The following is a 16192-nucleotide window of genomic DNA, read 5'->3' on the forward strand; positions in this document are numbered from 1 at the left end:
AAATACGTTAGTTCGCTGGAAAACGGAATATCTCAGCAAAGTCCGCTAAGGGCAAACTAGAGGACCTGGTATCACTGAAGTGCTGCTTCAGTATCTCAAAAATGGGCTCAGGTCCTGCAGTCAGATTTAAAACTGGCTTACTGCGTATGCCAACTCTAACCACTTCATGTGCCCTCCCCATCAGCTTAGACATAACCTCATCAGCCTGTTCAGCCACAGGAATGCTTTTCTTTCTCATATAAGATAACATCATAACCTCCCACTCTTGGACTGAACATGTGTCATGATCCCCTTTAAAACTCACGGGTTCTTTCACTTCAGGGCGAACAATAACATTTAACATGGCAGAATCGTTAGTTGTAGCTCCAACCATCCCTGGACCCACTGTATTACTCAACCGGGTCTCAATGCAAGATGCAATACTTTCACCTATAGATACTCCAATTCTTGAAGCTATGTCACTCAAAAGCCTGTCATCAACATCACATTGTGGAGCATCAACAGTGTTGTTAACTCTTTCACCCAAATGAACAAAATTTGGTTTTGGTGTGGATGCTTCTGGGGTATTCAAAAACAAACCCCTACCTCTAGCAACTGAAGGCATAGGAGTAAACATTCCAAACCCCCTTCCCCTTCCAAAAGAATTGTTGCTAGCCATAACTCGGTACTTACTGATCAAAAGCAAAAAAATAAAAATCTTGAGCACTTATAAATTAAACACAGGGGCCAAGTGCACTTTCAACAAATCAATTAGTAAACCCGAGTGAAAAAGCTGTAAAAACATTCAAACTAATTTCGTCTCAAAGTGCCCCTCCCTCACAGAGAGAGCAAAGAAAGAAAAGAAAGAAAGAAAAAAAAAACTCCGGTTATGACTACAGCGCAGCCACACATTAGCTCTGCACAACGACACAAAACGGGTAAAATAATATTTTTTTAAAAACTAAATGACCACCGCTACACTACCGAAGCGGCAAAGAGTCCACACGGAACGTTATCAGCACCGTGTCTGATAACCGAACCAATCCGCCGAGGCGCCGGGAAGTAGTCGCAGCCCGCGTTCCAGGAAGTAGACGCACCCACCCGCGCTGGCGTAGTTGAACGGGTCACGGCACCAATGTAACCTCGGTAATTCTGATCGATCAGCATAAATCAGTTCTGCGTTGTGTGAATAAGGGCCAGGAGACAGGATGAGATGAAACGTCGTTTATCTGTGCGAAACAGAATATGGACTGATCAGGAATCGGGTTCGTCACAGCGGGTTCAGCACCTCGCGCCCATCTCTCATGAACTGGCCAACAGCCGTATTTAACACATTAATATTGGACAGAAACTACAAAGAAATAAAACAACATGTACCTGTGCGAAACAGAATATGGACTGATCAGGAATCGGGTTCATCACAGCGGGTTCAGCACCTTACGAGGGATAGCATTTCATGTTAGCAACAAGCTAACATAGCATTTTACTGGAGCGTTAAACTCAGTGAACCTACCTCGCGCCCATCTCTCATGAACTGGCAACGAGATGTTTGCGTTCACTATATTTAACCCTGCCAACCACCAGGAGGGGGTGCTGTTTCACCCTTTACACATGAACCCAAACTGGGAAGTAATGACAAGTGGAATTCTATACAATATTAACTATGTTACATATGCAACCTTGCTAAATGCATAGCATGTACAAATATTTATTTTGTTCTTACATAAATATAACATCAAATTTTTATTAAATGAAACAAAAGTATATTTGCAATAAAGAGAAATAAAGAGTTAAGAGTGAAATAACTTTTTCTACATGATTAGAGTAGTTCTGTAAACTACTGGTCTGAGTTTTATATCAATATGATAATATTTGGGGAGAGTAGAGGGGGGATGCAAATTGTGGCAGGCTGGAAATCCATGTTGCCAAAAAATGCATCCCTGTGTTAACCTGGAGAAATAAAAGGTTAAGAGTGAAATAACTTTTTCTACGTAACCAGAATAGTTCCATGATCTGCTGGTATAAGTTTTAAATCACTAGAATAATATTTGAGGAGAATAGAGGGGGAATGCATATTTTGGCAGGCTGGAAAAGCAAATTGCCAAAAAATGCATCTTTGTGCTAACTTGGAGAAATAAAGAGTTGAAAGGATTTCACCTTTTCTACGTAATGACACTTGTTCTCTGAGCTAATGCTATAATTTTTATATCAACAGGATGGATGCAAATATTTTCAGGCTGATGAATTAAAATGCATTCCCTCCTACATTAACAGACTAGAAAGTTAAGCATGATGTAAAATGTTCTACATAATGGGCCTCTGTTTTGTAATGCTTTTAAGCTGTTATGGTATCTAAAGACAAAGCAGAGAATTTCAAACCATTTGCGGAGAACGTTTTCAACAGACACGGGCTGAAAAAAAGTTCGACTCATATGTGTCAATAAAGGTGTAAAAACCGTATTTATTTCAAGTAATTTGCGAAATAAACCCACCATTTTAGGGATTACATGGTTAAGAAACGTGATAATGTTACAAATATCTTTAAAATTTCCTCTTCGGTCATATTTCAGTCCGTTTTCTCATCAATATGCAAGAGAACAGAGCGATGCGCGCTCCCGCGAGAGGGGATGCAATTTTGGGCAGGCATGCGTTTCTGGGCATAACACCGGCGGGCTACTCCGATGTCTGATTCATGAACTGTAGCGGGTCATAACGTCTGGATCTGAAGGTAGTTAGAGCTTAGACGCATCTTTCTCGCGCCCAGCTTAAACAAAATGTCCTCTACATTTGTATCCGTGGTAATACTCAGGAAGTAGAGGCTTTTCAGACCCGTTAGTTGGAGAGCTGGTCAGTAGTCAGTCTACCCAAGTCTGGGAGGTGTTAGGGGCGTGGCTGAATACTGCGTAATAAGACTGTATTTGAACTCTGAAAAACAGTCCAAATTAGTCAAATGATCATATAAAAAGGAATATGATTAAAGTATGGCTTGAGGTGAAAAATAACTTTAAAGTTTCATGATTTGTGGATGGTGAGGATGAACACAATGAGCCCAGGTTGACAGAAGATAGTTTTAATGATTAATCCGAGAAATAAAATCCAAACACTGGCAACACAGGGAAACTGGAGGCTTAGGCACACAGACAGGAACAACAGAATTGTCACGACGACATCTGACATTAGAAAAGGACCCAACAAGAGATAGAGACAACAGGTGGACTTAAATACACTGGAGGTAATCAGAGAAACTAGACACAGCTGGGAAACAATCAAGGGAGAACAGGACGACACAGAGACTCACTGGACAAAGAAACCAAAAATAAACACACACAAAACGCAAATCCTCACATAAAGAGTCTAATATATTATCCCAGTATACCCCTGTGTGGGAAAACTATTACTTTAGTCCCTTTAAGAGCAGATACCTGTTTAAGAACTGGAGCTCTAAAGGATTAGAAACATTCAAGACTTTTAATTGACCATCTCTAATCATATAATGTCCTTTGAAAATTTAAATATTTTTGTAAATTTTTAGAACTGAGAAATTACAATAGGACAAGTCATAATGGACTCGTAACTAAACCCCTAGAATCACAATTGGAAAAACTTAAGATTAAAAGTAACTTTGATCTTCAAAGATAAAGAATCTTCTATTCCACTTCTTGTATTTTGTTGTTGGTTTAAAATGTGTCACATCAAGAGAATATTTTGATTTGTTCCTCACTCAGGGGTTAACTTACACTGCATTCATTTATGTAAGAACCTCCTTTTTGGGAGGAGGTTAGGTTTTTTTTTCCTAACCTCCTCCTTTTTGGGAGGAGGTTAGGAAAAAAAACGCTGGAATTATTTCAAAAATGTTAACATGGATCCTACTCTGTTTATCTTGGGACTACATTCCAGTGGTCATAATTGTAACCATAAAGAGCATATTTTGATAGATATTCATCTCTTACAGCCCCCCAAAAATCTATTGCACTCTTTTGGAAAAGAACAGATAGTCTGAGTGTCACATTTTAGATTAGACAAATGTTAGCAACTTTCCCTTGGAAATAACAAGATGCATACTAAAAGGGAAGCAAGAAAAATTGGAGGACGTTTGGTCTTCATTTTATTTATTTGTAAATGAATGCAAAACTTGTATATAAAGAAAATTAACATAATATATGCATGACCCTGGTAAATAAGATTAAAGAAAATTGTTGGTGTGGAAACATAATTGGCTTCTATTGTACCTGTCTAAGTGACTTTATGTGTGTAGTTTTCCCCCTTCTTTAGTTTGTCTTCTTATGGTTGATTGGCTTTCCTGTTCGGTTATTTGTTCCTGACCTAAATGTTTATATCAGATGTTTTTTCATGTGCAAATGTGTGTCATTGGAAGCCATGCAAACTTGGATTGTATGTGTGTGAGTTATATCTCTGTCGTTAAGAATATAACAAATGTATCAGTGGTTCCTATGAAAATTCAAATAAAAATAATGCTTACAAAAAGACAAGGTTTTAAAAAGCTTACTGTGTCGTCTGACCTGCAGAAAGAGCAGAGCTGGGACTTGGTCCAATGAAATTTTCCAGTAGTGATTTGTGCAGCAGCTCCTTTGTGCAGTCTGTGGATGTGTTTCCTCAACAGAGCTCCACAAGGCATTTTACAGGAAACCTCATAGCACTACCGCCCCTGCTGTGTCTAAAACTTTCCATCGATTGTACTTTGCCCAAAGCTAGCAATACCAAGATTTTCCAAAATTTGTATAGGGTAATCACATCTGGATAAATGGGTGGAATATATTCTCAGAAATGGAACTAATAGGATAAAATGTAAAACACTCAATGAAAACAATACCTCTTTGAAAAGCTGGGAGGTTCTATGTTTTTATCTGAATGGAATGTACATTTCTTAATCCTAACTTCCTACTGCTTTCCTGACCTTCAAAGCTAAAGAATCTTCTATTCCACTTCTTGTATTTTGTTTTTGGCTTAAAATGTGTCACATCAAGAGAATATTTTGATTTGTTCCTCACTCAGGGGTTAACTTACACTGCATTCATTTAAGTGAGAAACAAAGCAATTCAATCAAGTTTTTGTATAGCACATTTTGACAAGGCATTTCAAAATGCTTTACCATACCAACTTTATTTATACAGCACTTTAAAACAACTACAGCTGATACAAAGTGCTTTACATTAAAACACAACATAATTAAAAAAAAAACAACTCTTACAGTTTAAAAACAAACATACAATTTAAAACTAGATCCCGCTGCAGTTGAAAGCCAAGTAAAATAGATGGATTTAAAGACGAGCTTTAAAAGTGGACAGTGAAGGGGCCTCTCTGACCTGCAAAGGCAAGTCGTTCCATAACTTGGGGCCCATGACAGAGAAGCCCTGTCCCCTCTGAGCTTCCTGCTGAATCTCGGTACCTCCAAAAGCAGCTGATCTGCGGACCTGAGAGACCAATAGGGTACGTAGGGGTGAAGAAGCTCAGAGAGGTAAGCCGGGGCAAGATTATGTAGTGATTTAAAAACAAACATAAGAATTTTAAAATGAATACTAAAATATACAGGCAGCCGGTGAAGTGAGGCCAGGACAGGGGTCACATGCTCTCCCTTTGAGTTCCTGTCCTAAGTGGTGCAGCAGCATCTGAACTAGCTGCAGACGTAAGAGCAGTGACTGACTGACTCCCAGGTAAAGTGCCTTACAGTAATCCAACAGAGTTGGAATAAAAGTGTGGATCACTGTTTCAAAATGCTGCCTGGAAAGAAAAGATTTCACCGATTCCAGATTTGTGGTGCATAGATGCTCAATGCTGTTTCTCCGTGTTTGGTTCTGGTTTTCGGGATGCAGAGCAGAACAGAACCTGAACACCTGAGAGGTCAGGAAGGTTGATACAACAGCAGCGGCCTCATACAGAAGGCGTGCTTACGCACAAAAATTGTGCGGCGCCATATTTTACACATAAATCGGCATGTATAAAAATTTACTGTGTCAAAGTGTGTGTATATATACGAACACTTTTCCGCTGGCATGAAAATGTGCGGCAGCCATGCAAATTTTTTCTGTGGATAATATCAAACTACAAAGGTCAAACTCACTGTGGCATTCTGTGGTTTGACCATACAGTTTTGTTTGTTGCCAACAACGCCACCAGGGGTTATCACCCAGGAATTAACGGTAAAGGACACAGGTCCGGTTTTGCAATAAGCAAGAGACCGGTTTCAAGACAATAATAGTTTATTATGACAATGTAGGTGTCAAGAAGAGGTGTGGTTGTGGTGAGGATAAGGACGCCGAGACCCAGGTAAGATGATGAGTAAGGTGAGTAATGATAGTTTTGCTCGGCGAACAGTCCAAGACAGGCAGCACAGCAGGAGACAAGTAAACAGCTAATTGCCGGTAGCAACTGACTTACAGGACGACATGTGAGCAGACACCAACCAGGACTTAGCAGTTCCACTGGAGAGTGTCGACAGAGCAACAAAACGTTTGACAGCAACTCACAAACTGAAGGCAGCGTAGACAAGGACCCAACGAAGAACACAGACAACAGGTGAGACTAAATACACACTGGGTAATCAAGGGAACACCTGGGAGACAATCAACGGGGAGGACGCAGAGACGAGACACAGGAAGCAAACTGAACACAAAAAAAACTCTAAAAATAAACACACAGAAACACAATCATGACACAAGGATGATCCATCTGGATTAATCTAAACGGTAATAAACCATAATCAACATTTCCCAGCAGATCAATATGATCTCAGAACAATCACTCCCTCTGAATCCTTCCATTGGCGATGTTCTCCAATCAGAGCGAAAACACTCTGCATTTACGCGGCTCACCTTTGCGAAGCTACTTATATACGTGTGATTATACATACCTTGATCGCCTTAAAAATAATCAAACCTGCTGGTTATTTTTAATCAGCAGGTTTGATTTAATCTGCTGATCCAACCCTGTTTTCTTCTTTTAGTGAGAATGAAATTATCCCATAAATGCATTTCATGCACTTCGGCTCACAGACCAATGGGTTACATCTTTATGAGACAAAAACTGAGGAAAAGTACTATTTACATTTGAGCGAGGTTTTCACATCCTTTTATTTTTATTTTCTTTATTTTGTGTTTGTGTTATGTTATTGTCTGAGGATAAATGCGGTTCAGTTTAATCGTTTTCGTTTAAACAATAAAATATTAAAATCATGAAAAACATTGGTTTTGTGCTGAATATAATCAATTTCTGTGTATTTAGGTAAGCTTTGACGCTTTGTAGTTTGATATTGTCCACAGAAAACGTTTGCGTGGCTCCCACACATTTTCACGCCAGCGAAAAAGTGTGTGTATATATATGCAAACTTTGACGCAAAGTTCATTTTTATACATGCCGACTTTTGCGTAAAATATGGGACACATTTTTTTGCGCACGCACGCTTTATGCACGAGGCCCCAGATCTTTAATGTGTTGTGGTGCTAAACTGTTCAGTGATTTATGAACTAACAACAGTTTTTTAAAGTCTATTCTTTGAGCTACAAGGAGCCACTGTAGGGACTCTAAAACTGGTGTTATGTGCTCTATCTTCCTGGTTTTAGTCAGAACGTGAGCAGCAGCGTTCTGGATCATTTACAAGCAGTACTGCATTTCAGTTTAATTGACAATCATGTGATCTTGTTATCTACAAAGCTCTTATTTGACTTTAAATTGCATGTATCCAAGGAAGGACAATAATCTCTCCAACCCCTGGATTGGCCTTACAATCTCTCAAAATTTTCTGACTGGAGAAACAGTTTCTGTCATTTTATTTTAATGTTTTGTCAAAGGAGCTGAAAAAGAAATGCCATGTTACAGGTTTATCAAGCAAATAGCATTGTGACTGGAAAAGATTATCTAGATATTTATTAATGAGAAAACAGAACAGAGAAACTAGACGTATAGTCTGTATATTAAGACATGATCTTTTTTACTTTGAATACAGACCTTCTCCCAAAATGTTTCTTTTGAAGTAAAGATCTGTTCCTTTGTTTTTTCAGCCAGTGCTTTTTAACTTGCTGTAGTTCTACTGTATTGTCTCCTGTCATAAATGACTTTTTCCCCTCCAATATGGAAAACGGTCGTTAATTCAGTGCATTTGGCTGCACCCTGCATTAACTTGTTTTCCTCCTGATGTTCTTCAGCCTCACCCATCTCTTTTTCCTGTTTTGACATGTTATATAACCCACACCTCTTACTTCCTTTCTTTTCTTTTTCAAAGTAGGGTCCACTCATATCTCTTCTTAGTAGACTGACCAGGTCTGGAACCACACAAGGGGCAGAACCTCTCCGCCCCTCTGCCCCCTAACAAAAGAAAACATGCCGACCACAGACCAGTTTTGACCTGGAGCAGACAAGCCACTTATGGCCAACATGCTCCTGACATTATCTGATGCGGGAATGAATGTCACTTTGTGCAAAATGAAACCAACATTTGGAGATGAGGAGGGCGTGAAACAAATTTCTTGAAAGGAAACTATGCACAGCTGAGTTTCCAGAGAAGTTGTGATAATATGTGAGAGGAATAAAAACTCATCAAATAAATCTTTTTTTGTTTTATAACAGTGTCAGAATTTGATACAGTAAAACTTAAGAAAAATGAAATACTAAGCTTGAAAAGAGTTCATTAGATTCATTTTGTGGCATCACAAGGGTATGAATTTTGATACTCGGCCACTCAAAGCAGGGCAACCAGGGGGTGTGAAGAACACCATCTTGGGAATTGCGTCCAAGGAAATAAATCACCATTAAAGCACTTAAGGTTTGTCACCAATGAGTACAAGACTTTATTGCACAAAAAAGCACTTTATTGTTCCATGATTTTAAAAGACAATTAAAATTTCAGGAACACAATGAGAAGGGAAGTGAACAGTACTGAGGCTTACCAGCGAGGGAGGGGTGGGGGGCAGTCCAAATATGGAGAACTGGTATTTAAAACAAATGAATAAATCCAAATAAATCACCCCAAACACTTGTGAACAGACACTCAATCGTGAAGAAATCCCAACACCGGCCACTCGCACAGCACACAGATCTAGTCCCCCTGAATTAACAATAACATAAGTTTAATGGGATATCAGGTTTTGATTGATAAATCATGTGAAAAAGTTAATTATTTAAGGACAGTGGAACCTTGAAAGTTCAATCCAGGAGTGTTGTTTTTTTGTGTGCAGCTATTATCCTAAAATTGTGAACACCGGAGGTGGAAACTGTCTGTTCTTCAAAATGTTTTCTTCATATTTAGGATCCAGACACAGCCTTTTCCTACCTTACGGAAAAGTTGATACAGGAAATGCGATGATGTGAATTATTGAGGATTTATGAAAGTTAGAAAACAGTCAGATTTAAGCTGAAAATGTTAGTAAAAAGCTTTAATTAGGAACAGTTGAACATAGTCAACTCCATATGTATTTAATCCGAAACCTGTTCCATATGATTCTCGTTAATCCAGTTTAGAAACTAACCCACATCACACAAACATATTAGAGTGATAAACGACTTAAAAACATCAAACCTGTCCTTTTTCACCTTAATCTCAGAATTGCTTTTGATACCGTTGGTCCTTCTCTTCTCCTTTAGCGTCTTCACCATCATGAAGCTACAAACATATGTGACGGTTCATAGCTGGTTCTTTTATTTTACTGCTAGAACTTTCTCTGTTTCTATCTGTTTCTTCAAAACACTTGTAAAAGTAAATAATCTACTTGTCTGCTTCATTGTGTCCAGATATTTTCGAATTAATTAAATATTGAAAAAGAGAGATATTTCAGGAAGCGCCTGATAACCTGAAAAAAAGGTTTTGTCTTTTCTTGAATCCACTGAATGATTCTATTTAAGAAACTGAAGATGTTAGAACATTTCATTCCAGTGCCATCAGCAGCGTAGGCGTACTGCTTCTCCAGATATTCTCTGTCAAACTTCTGTCCAGTAGAGAGGTCAGTCAGACAGGCGTCCAGGTGGACGGTGGCTCTGAACCTGGGCTGCAGCAGAACCAGAGACAGGGCCAAGGTGACCACAGAGAACGGGACACTGTCTGATTCTTCTCCTGGGAGGATGAAGGGGATGATGATCCGGTTTCTTCCAATAGGACCATATTTTTTAGTGAGAGACTCAAAGCTTTTCCAGATTTTATCGTCTGGTCGTAGAGGACTAACTGAGATGTTTGGGATCATCTGGTCTCCAGCCTGCCTCATTGAGTTCCAGCGGTCCGGTAGTTTAATGGGTCGATGTTTTTCATCAGGAACTGGACATCCATCCTTCTTGGTGCAGTAGAAAACTCTATGCTGAGGCTTCAGTTTTCCTGTAGCGATAGCGTATGTTATCTCTGCACCCCCAGAGACACAGTTCCAGGGAGCGTAGAGAACCACGTCCCTGATGGAGGCCAGAGGCAGCAGGCAGCTGGCTGGGATCATGAAGTCTCTGATACATCCATGAGATAAAAAGGTGATGTCCACAGTGTTGCTGTGGTTCTTCTTCTCCTCCTCATCTATGTGTTTTTTAAAGAATTTAAACATGTCTACCAGTTTGGCGAAGGAGTTTTCTCTCAGCCACTTCAGGACGGTTTGACTGGTGCAGTTCTCCTCTGCAAGCTTCATCAGCCTGTTCCATTCATCTGAGCCCTTTGTGCTTTCGAAATGGTGAATATGTTTAACGGCAGCTGTCGTGCAGAAAGAAATAGTAATTTCAATAAAAAAGCATCTTGTGCATGCTTGTAAAACAACTTCCAGGTAATCACTTCCTAATAAGCGGCTCTTCCTGCTTCTGCAGCAGTCACCATACTGCGTTTCTAATAACTGGAACTAAATCTTTCGCATCTCTGTGGAGGAACTTTGATTCACTCTGCTTTGCAGAATTGTTTTAATTTAGCATAGAGTGTTTGTTTCAGGGCACCTCACTAAAACATATTTAGATTAAACTGATTATTATTTTTATGGCTATATTCTGTCCTGTTAGATTGCTATAATTAAACTTTACTACTATAATTTGGATTTACAGTGTAGTTCTGTTTTGGTTGTTTTAAATAAATTCCCCCATTCCAGAATGCAAACATTTCAGAAGAAACAACTCCAGTAAATCCCCAAAAATATTTGTTTTAATATGTTCAATAAAGATGATCAGTTTATGAATAAACATGAGAAACAAATAATGATAAACTCGAGTCATCAGTAATGACATACATGAGTAACGGTTGAATCATGTATATCATGTATATTAATGTAAAATTAATCTGTACTTGTACACATTAATTTTAAAACATGGAGTTCTTTAGTAATATATTATCTTGGACACAAGACTTTATGTAAACAGAATAATAATTTTTTTATTTTCTTATTTTGCAAATACTAGACATCCTGGACAATCACTTACCATGCGCAGCTTTAGTAATGATTTCTAATTTGGTTTTACAGCGTACGTCTTACTTTCACTTTTGCTTTGAACATCAACAACATATTTAAATATCTGAAGCATATGTTTTATTTGCATATTTATGTTAAACTTGTAGAAACTCACGAAGTTTCTCCAGCTTCTCAAGATAAATCACCGGTTTCTGAAGTAGATCAGTTGAAGCGTCTCTCATGGTTGGTGGATGATCAGGAACTAAAAAGAAAATGTTTCATTTGGAAAAGGAAAACAAAATCATTTTACAATTAATGTGAAAATACTGTAGTCCTAAATTAAACCTTTTTTTTGTTTTATGTAAATTTCCACATTTCTGTGTTTACGTTAATGTTTGCTAAATACCAGAAACTCTCTATGACTGTGTAACTTCCTGTTTGATACAATAGGCTAGGATTAGGATATTACAGTGGATTAAAGACATGTTTGACTCTGCTTTAAGGACAGCAGCCACCATAGAGAAAGTAAGACAACCTTTTTGGTTGATATATGTCACAGCAAACAAATACATTTACTAGTAAATCTTAGAGCAAAGGTGCAGTTTTTCCTACCTGCCACAGACTGTTCAGGTGAGATCGAAGGAGGCATTTAACAGGTAAAGCCCCGAAATCTTATTCTTTAGAATCATGTTACATCATGAAGGACATGCCTTTTTATTTAATTCCAGCCAATAAAAACACGAAAGAGAAAGAGAAACCTGCTAGCGGATATTCCCCGTTGACATAATAAACACAAGACTGAACATCTAAGCAGAAAAAACCACCCATCAGCTGCTCTGCTAGTTTGGTTTAATGTAGCTTCTGTAATTCTATCTCTGTACTCTTCACGTCACACTGAGTTATAATGGAGTTTTATTCAAGGTAATCTGATTAGAATCACCCTATATATCAACAGTTGAAATGAAAACACACCTCTAACCTGGTTTAACTAAGGAATCTCTGCCAGGCTTTATAACAGCAGCTGATTCTTCCAGGAAATCAGGTGACTTACTGTAAGCAGCTCAGCAGCTGTCCACATGGATTTACATGGATTTAAATCCTGCAGCTGCTTTACATGTTCCTGGCAGACTCTCCTTTCAAAGTGCCAACTGAACTGCACATATTACTGAAGCATGAATCAGAGTAAATGCACAGTAAATATTACAGTAAAGTAAGTTTTCAAATTCCTCTGGCATTTGTAACATTTTCCATTTTGCTTTCCTCACACTGTTAGTTTGCGTGCCTATTTATCATTTTTTCTGGTCATTTTATCAGGTCAAATTTTTTTATTGTTGATGTGCACCTTGTCAAGACTGAAAGTGAGTTTTGGGACCAGGCGACATTCAGCCTCTCGCTTCCTGTCTTCTTCTGCTCCTGATCCGACTGACTGGCTTGGTCCCAGTAATCGCACTTTCACCCTTGTTCCGGCCTCATGTCCTTCAAATGTTCATGTTTTCATGTAGGACAATATGAAGAACCCAGACATCAAAACTCTTTGAGCAAATTATTCAGCCTCACCTACCAATCAAAACAATCGGTTTTCTAGTTTGGTTGTTTGTATTGTAAGTAAGGGATCCACTCAGGTCCTTAAACTGCAGTGTTGTTTTCAGTAAGGATGACAATAACAAATAATTTTGTTGATGGAAACTGTGATGAAAATAACACAGCTCTGTGATTAAAATATGACAAGAAGTCTCAGAGTTTCTGTTGATGAGATGCAACTGTTAGTGGGTAGTCTGTCAGAGATCCAAAATGTGAGACGTTTCTGTCAGTTGAGCTAAAATAATTCACCCCCACTACCTGAATGACTTTAATCAGTAATGGGGCGGACACTGCAGGTTAGGCTGCAGGGCTCGGTGGAAGCAAACCCTGAAAGGATCTATTGACTTTTGACTAAAACCCTTTTGAAAGACTAAATGTGGAGGAAGATGGTGGTAAATATGGATTTAAACTTAGTGGACAAAACTCTGCATTTCTGTTGTGTGGATTGATGGCTATGACTGACACCCATCTTACAAAATACGGAATCGTTCATTTGGCAATTAAAAGATGCTGAAACACGGGAAGTTTAGGCCAGCATGGCGGGAATGTCAAGGACATTGTTCCCCAAAGACTGACATGGTGGAATCAATCATTACATTATGATTGATTCTGTTTCCCGTTCTGCTTTTACTAGAACAGAAAGCTGCTGAATTTGAATGAATATAGCAGCATTAGAAAATTTTATTTTTAATAAAATATTTGGTGTTTATTTTTGATTTTCAATGTCAGGGAAATTGTGTAATCAATGAGATGGAGTCTTAACAAATGGTCAGAGAACAAACAAGTTTGTCTTTGTATTTTATTTTTAAGGCAGAAGTGTTTGACGTTCTCTAGCAGAATACTCCCCTTTGGATTACACTGTATTTGTACTTTTGCTTGTTATCTGACATCAGTGAGGAAACGGCAAGAGTTGAACAACTCATTGGACCCACTCATCAGTTTCACCACACTCAAGCCACAAGAGAAATTAGAAAACACTCAGATACTCAATATAATTAATTAAAACTCATGACAGGAGTTCAACATAAAATTTCCACCACACTCCTCCTCTTTGATTGTATATAATCACACAAAACTAGAAAATGTATCACATAAGACTGTACCAGAAATTAGACAAAGTTAAAAAGAAAAAAAATTACATTTCTTTTTGTGAAACATAATTTCAGTGTACGAGGTAAGCTTGACGTTTGGAGGGTTAACAAAAAAACAATAGGAATTATGTAGAGAATTAATTATCTTCTTTCGAAGGCTTTCAAGTTTCCTAAGATAACGAGGGTAAGTATTGCACTATGTAATATTGCAATAATTAATATGCATCTCAGTGAGAGTTTTGTACATAGTTAAAAGTGTGGATAAAGACAGATAAAAACTTTATTAAAAAGCCGGCCATTATACTTGGACAACTTTGTTAGTAGATATTCTATGTGAAGCTTAAAATTTAAGGTCTCATCTATGAGTTACGAGGCTGATGGAGAAATCATTTTGGTCACCATTGATTTAACCATAGGAACAACACAGCAGGAAAGAAATATCAGAACCAATAAAACAAAAGCAAAAAACACTGCTATTTTAGTAGCCCAAGCTGTCCAACCCCCAGAACTAAACCATCCCCAAAAATCCCAAGTGAAACCAGAATTCTCCTCTTGTTGCCGTTTTAACAATTTATCTAATTCGTAATGAATGTTGCTCATATTGTTTGAAGCATCAGGAATGAAAGTACAGCATTGTTCCCCAATCAGGTGACAAACCCCTCCCTTGGAAGCAAGAAGGAAATCCAGAGCCATTCTGTTTTGTAAAACCATAGTTCTCATAGCTTGCATTTCTTTAGTCATTGCAGTGAAACCATTGTCTACAAGAGAAGTTAAGTTTTCTAATTCAACTGAAAGGCCATTAATTGTGTATGCATTGTTTCCCACACCATACGTAGGAATTAGTGTACTGAGGATGCCCTGCCAAATGGGTATTCTTGCTCGTTTCACATGATGTAAGTCACCCCTGCCTGGAACATCACCTGCATTTTTGTACAGAGAAACAGCTGGAAATAGACGGGATAAGTAACACACTCCTGACCAGTTTGCAGGAAGATATAAATAAGATCTTTGTCCACAAACCCACACCATGTCCTGAGGACATCCGTAACCATCCAGGCTAGGTAAGAAGGCAGTTCCTTCCGTCAAAACTTTATTTCCTATTTTACCATAAAACTGTGAGCCATTTGGGAATGCAGTGAAATTTAATGTTACAACATTTAGAGCAGGAAGTGTAACAGATTGATTCACATAAGATTTTGGCAACTTGACTGAGTCAGCTTCCAAAGGCCGACAAAAAGCTGTTCCTAAACAGGACACGTCCAGGGTAACATTACACCCAGTGGTATTACCCAAAAAGACAGAAGTGAGATGTGGCTGTGAAATGCAGAGACTGGGCAAAGGATGGTTGAACCTTCTCATTTTATACACGGCAGCAGCAGTAACACACGTTTTATTTGTTTCAGCAGAGAAATACCTGGGATCTCGCATTGGTCTGAATGTGACACTTGACACCCATGGAAACACTTTTTGAACATCTCCATCATTTGGAAGCAGTATCGCAAGTGATTCTGTCAAAGAGATAGGCACAGGCGTCAGCAGAGGATCTGGGAGGGTAGAATGTGGAATCATGGAACAAACAATACAGCTGTCATTTGTTATTTTTCTGGTCAGGTGTCGAGCTAACTGCCACCACTCATTGTCTTCTGGTTCATGATGGTTCACTTCATATGCAGCTCTGGTGCGACGGATCAGATCTCCTTGGGCCAACAGCTTGTGCACTGGTACTGCAAAAAGAATGATGAGGATAAGTGTGTAAACCTTCATCTTGTTGTGTCGTCACTGGTGATGATGATGATGAATTCAGGAATCCTCCTGTCTGTACTTGGGCAGTTCTGTGCTTCAAACTGAACTATTACTGAGGCAGGTGGGCCGTCATTGGAAGGTCTTCCAAGGGAAGAGGTTCTGGAGTCTTGACCTTCCCCAGCAGTTCAGCAGGTGGTGTCATGAGGTGGGGGTTGAACTGGTGAGGAGAGAACGCTGAGAACCCAGGTATGGTGAAGATGATGAATTTAATGGTGAAAATAAAGCTCAACAGTCCATACAGGCAGCACGGCAGAGACTAGCACACAGCTAAGTACCGGTAGCAACTGATTATAAGACTGAAAACGAGAGCTGAGTCGACACAGGACTTATCAGTTCAACTGTGAGCGAAAAACACAAAAAAAAAAACACAAAAACCAAGAAGAGTAA

The 16192-nt window shown here is 38.8% G+C and overlaps 1 protein-coding gene and 2 long non-coding RNA genes across 3 annotated transcripts in view; all 3 read right to left on the reverse strand.

Moving 5' to 3' along the window:
* The window catches only part of LOC107837338 (uncharacterized), a 29178-nt gene extending 24590 nt beyond the window's left edge, over positions 1–4588 (reverse strand). The window contains exon 1 of the long non-coding RNA XR_001663360.1: positions 4487–4588. This is a non-coding gene — a long non-coding RNA (uncharacterized LOC107837338). The remainder of the gene's footprint in view (positions 1–4486) is intronic.
* LOC107837337 (uncharacterized) lies at positions 774–1669 on the reverse strand. Its single transcript, XR_001663359.1, has 3 exons — positions 1493–1669; positions 1357–1415; positions 774–1208 (listed from the first exon to the last, which is right to left on the reverse strand). It is a non-coding gene; the product is annotated as an uncharacterized LOC107837337 (long non-coding RNA).
* A 4159-nt stretch (positions 4589–8747) lies between the features above and the next one.
* On the reverse strand, positions 8748–11588 carry LOC103144910 (uncharacterized). The gene is made up of 2 exons (XM_016676442.1): positions 11506–11588; positions 8748–10651 (listed from the first exon to the last, which is right to left on the reverse strand). Exons 1-2 carry the CDS (start codon positions 11570–11572, stop codon positions 9732–9734), a joined length of 987 nt encoding a protein of 328 aa, XP_016531928.1. The 5' UTR covers positions 11573–11588; the 3' UTR covers positions 8748–9731.
* Positions 11589–16192: the final 4604 nt, after the last annotated feature.

The sequence above is a fragment of the Poecilia formosa genome, unplaced genomic scaffold (genome assembly GCF_000485575.1).
Source record: "Poecilia formosa unplaced genomic scaffold, Poecilia_formosa-5.1.2 Scaffold134, whole genome shotgun sequence".
NCBI lineage: Eukaryota > Metazoa > Chordata > Actinopteri > Cyprinodontiformes > Poeciliidae > Poecilia > Poecilia formosa.